Source organism: Microtus oregoni, unplaced genomic scaffold (genome assembly GCF_018167655.1).
Source record: "Microtus oregoni isolate MIOR12 unplaced genomic scaffold, Mior012 000011F_ref0000422, whole genome shotgun sequence".
NCBI classification, from domain to species: domain Eukaryota; kingdom Metazoa; phylum Chordata; class Mammalia; order Rodentia; family Cricetidae; genus Microtus; species Microtus oregoni.
Genome location: NW_024543070.1, coordinates 27,337,924 through 27,341,138, shown reverse-complemented (window position 1 = coordinate 27,341,138; position 3,215 = coordinate 27,337,924). Strand labels below are relative to the sequence as shown.

General features: G+C 47.2%; 1 protein-coding gene across 1 annotated transcript; it reads right to left on the bottom strand.

Annotated features, from left to right (window-relative positions):
* Positions 1–743: 743 nt before the first annotated feature.
* Positions 744–2,964, bottom strand: LOC121453367 (heat shock protein HSP 90-beta-like). The gene has a single exon (XM_041660098.1). It carries the CDS (start codon positions 2,928–2,930, stop codon positions 759–761), a length of 2,172 nt encoding a protein of 723 aa, XP_041516032.1. The 5' UTR covers positions 2,931–2,964; the 3' UTR covers positions 744–758.
* Between the last annotated feature and the right edge of the window lie 251 nt (positions 2,965–3,215).

Below are 3,215 nucleotides of genomic sequence, written 5' to 3'. Positions count from 1 at the left end.
TCTTGTCTCTTCCTTTGAGTCCATGATAAGACCTGTGTGATTGACTGAAATTTTAATAAGAAGCTGTCAATCTACCCCCACCATGGTGTGTGTGTTTGATATGGGTGGATAGGGAGCTGTTTTAGCCTTGGTATAATTGTGTGGCTGCATCACTAGGCCCCTGGAGCTTCTTCCTGGCTTCCTGCATTCATTCCATGAGTAAGTTGGATGAGTAATGGAATTTATGTCACAGCTAATTTCCCGCTGAAACACAAAGAAAGTGCTTCGATTACAGATACAACTTAAAAAAGTTTCAGTTAGCTCAACACAATTACAAAATAATTTCTTCAGGTACTGTTGGGGTACTCGGTAGTCCTGTCATCTTGTATATAAAGTCCCTCATCTATCTTAACTCCCTTAAATATACCTCAGTTTGTAACCTCTAAACATATCCCTGATGCCCATATGTTAGGATCAGAAGAGGAAATCTTTAAAAATATGAGCAGAGCAGGCATCTGTCTTTTTTTTTTTTACATAAAACTGCATTTTCTTTATTTTTGCATATTTTTAATTCTGGAACAAATAAAACAAACAAAAAAACCCACAATACACAATACCCAACCCTGATATTCTGTGGGAAGGGATTTTCCTGCCTTAAGGCACAAGACAGGGTAAGAGATCCTCTAGCATGAGCAGAGAGCCAGGTAGGTCAGGGCCAGTCAAGGCTGCTAGGGAGTACAGGGAAACTATACAGAGAACATGGTCTTCCCAGGGCATCTCTAATCTACTTCTTCCATGCGGGAAGCATCTTCATCACCCTCAAGTGGGGGGATCTCATCAGGAACAGCAGTACTGGGCTCCTCTGCTGTCACCTCATCTTCATCAATACCCAGGCCTAGTTTGATCATGCGGTAGATGCGGTTGGAGTGGGTCTGGGGATCCTCAAGTGAGAAGCCAGAGGAGAGCAGAGCAGTTTCAAACAGCAGCACCACCAGGTCCTTAACAGCTTTGTCATTCTTGTCAGCCTCAGCCTTCTGCCTCAGGGTCTCCACAATGGGGTGGTCAGGGTTGACCTCTAGGTGCTTTTTGGCCATCATGTAACCCATTGTAGAGTTGTCTCGAAGTGCCTGGGCCTTCATGATCCTCTCCATATTGGCTGTCCAGCCATAGGTGCTTGTCACAATGCAGCAGGGTGAAGACACAAGCCTATTGGAGATTGTCACCTTCTCAACCTTCTTATCCAAGATCTCCTTCATGAGCTTGCATAGATTCTCAAACTTTGCCTTGCTCTTCTCCATCTTCTTCTCTTCCTCATCCTCTGGCAGCTCCAGGCCCTCCTTAGTCACAGAGACCAGGCTCTTTCCATCAAACTCCTTGAGCTGCTGCACGCAGTACTCATCAATAGGCTCAGTCATGTACACCACCTCAAAGCCCCGCTTCGGCACACGTTCCACAAATACAGAATTGGCCACCTGCTCTTTGCTCTCACCAGTTATATAGTAGATGGACTTCTGTGTCTCCTTCATGCGAGACACATATTCTGACAGGGAGGTCATCTCATCTCCAGACTGAGAGGTGTGATAGCGGAGCAGCTCAGAGAGGCACCGGCGGTTAGTAGAATCTTCATGGATCCCAAGCTTTAAATTCTTGGAGAAGGCCTCATAGAATTTCTTGTAGTTCTCTTTGTCTTCAGCCAACTCAGAGAAGAGCTCCAGGCACTTCTTCATGATGTTCTTGTGGATGACTTTTAGGATCTTGCTCTGCTGCAGCATCTCTCGGGAGATGTTCAAGGGCAGGTCCTCAGAGTCAACCACGCCACGGATGAAGTTGAGGTACTCAGGTATCAGCTCGTCACAGCTGTCCATGATGAACACATGGCGGACATAGAGTTTGATGTTGTTCTTCTTCTTCTTGTTTTCAAAAAGGTCAAAGGGAGCTCGCCGAGGAATGAAGAGCAATGCTCTGAACTCCAGCTGACCTTCCACAGAGAAGTGCTTGACTGCCAAGTGGTCCTCCCAGTCATTGGTGAGACTCTTATAGAATTCACCATACTCCTCTTGAGTGATGTCATCAGGGTTTCTGGTCCAAATCTGCTTAGTCTTATTCAGCTCTTCCTGATCAATGTATTTCTCCTTAATCTTCTTTGTTTTCTTTTTCTTATCTTTGCCACTGTCATCCTCCTCATCCGATCCCACACCTTCAATCTTAGGCTTCTCCTCATCATCCTTATCTTCCTCCTCTTTCTCACCCTTCTCTTCCTCTGCCTCATCATCACTGATCTCCTTCTCTCGTTCCTTTTCCAGATATAGGGTGATGGGATAGCCTATGAACTGGGAGTGCTTCTTCACCACTTCCTTGACCCTCCTCTCCTCCAGGTATTCTGTCTGGTCTTCTTTGAGGTGAAGGATCACTTTGGTGCCCCGGCCAATGGGCTCACCATGGTCGGCACGCACTGTGAAGGACCCACCAGCAGAGGACTCCCAGGCATACTGCTCGTCGTCATTGTGCTTTGTGATCACAACCACTTTCTCCGCCACCAGATAGGCTGAGTAGAACCCAACTCCAAACTGCCCAATCATGGAGATGTCTGCACCAGCCTGCAGAGCCTCCATGAAAGCCTTTGTGCCAGACTTAGCAATGGTTCCCAAGTTATTGATGAGGTCAGCCTTGGTCATGCCAATGCCTGTGTCCACCAAAGTCAGCGTGCGCTCCTGAGGGTTGGGGATGATGTCAATCTTCAGCTCTTTACCACTGTCCAACTTGGAAGGGTCTGTCAGGCTCTCATAGCGAATCTTGTCCAGGGCATCAGAAGCGTTGGAGATCAGCTCTCGAAGGAAAATTTCCTTGTTCAAATAGAAAGTATTGATGATTAAGGACATGAGCTGAGAAATTTCTGCCTGGAAGGCAAAGGTCTCCACCTCTTCCTCTCCATGGTGCACTTCCTCAGGCATCTTGACAGAAAAGCCAAGTAGTAGCACAGAGCAGGGTGGGCACAGAGCGCGTCCGACTCGCACGCCAAGCCTAGGCTGCACGGGGGTGACTCAAGAGCCAGGCATCTGTCTTGAAGGCTTGGTTCATAGTTAGTGAGATGACAGAAACTGTAGGAGATAAGGTCTAGTTGGAAGAAGTAGGCCACTCAGATGTGCCTTTGCCCTCAAGTTCCTGTATAGCTCTCTACTTTCTGTCCAGTATGGGGTGATTATCTGACACATGCTCCACACCATGCTACTCTGCCT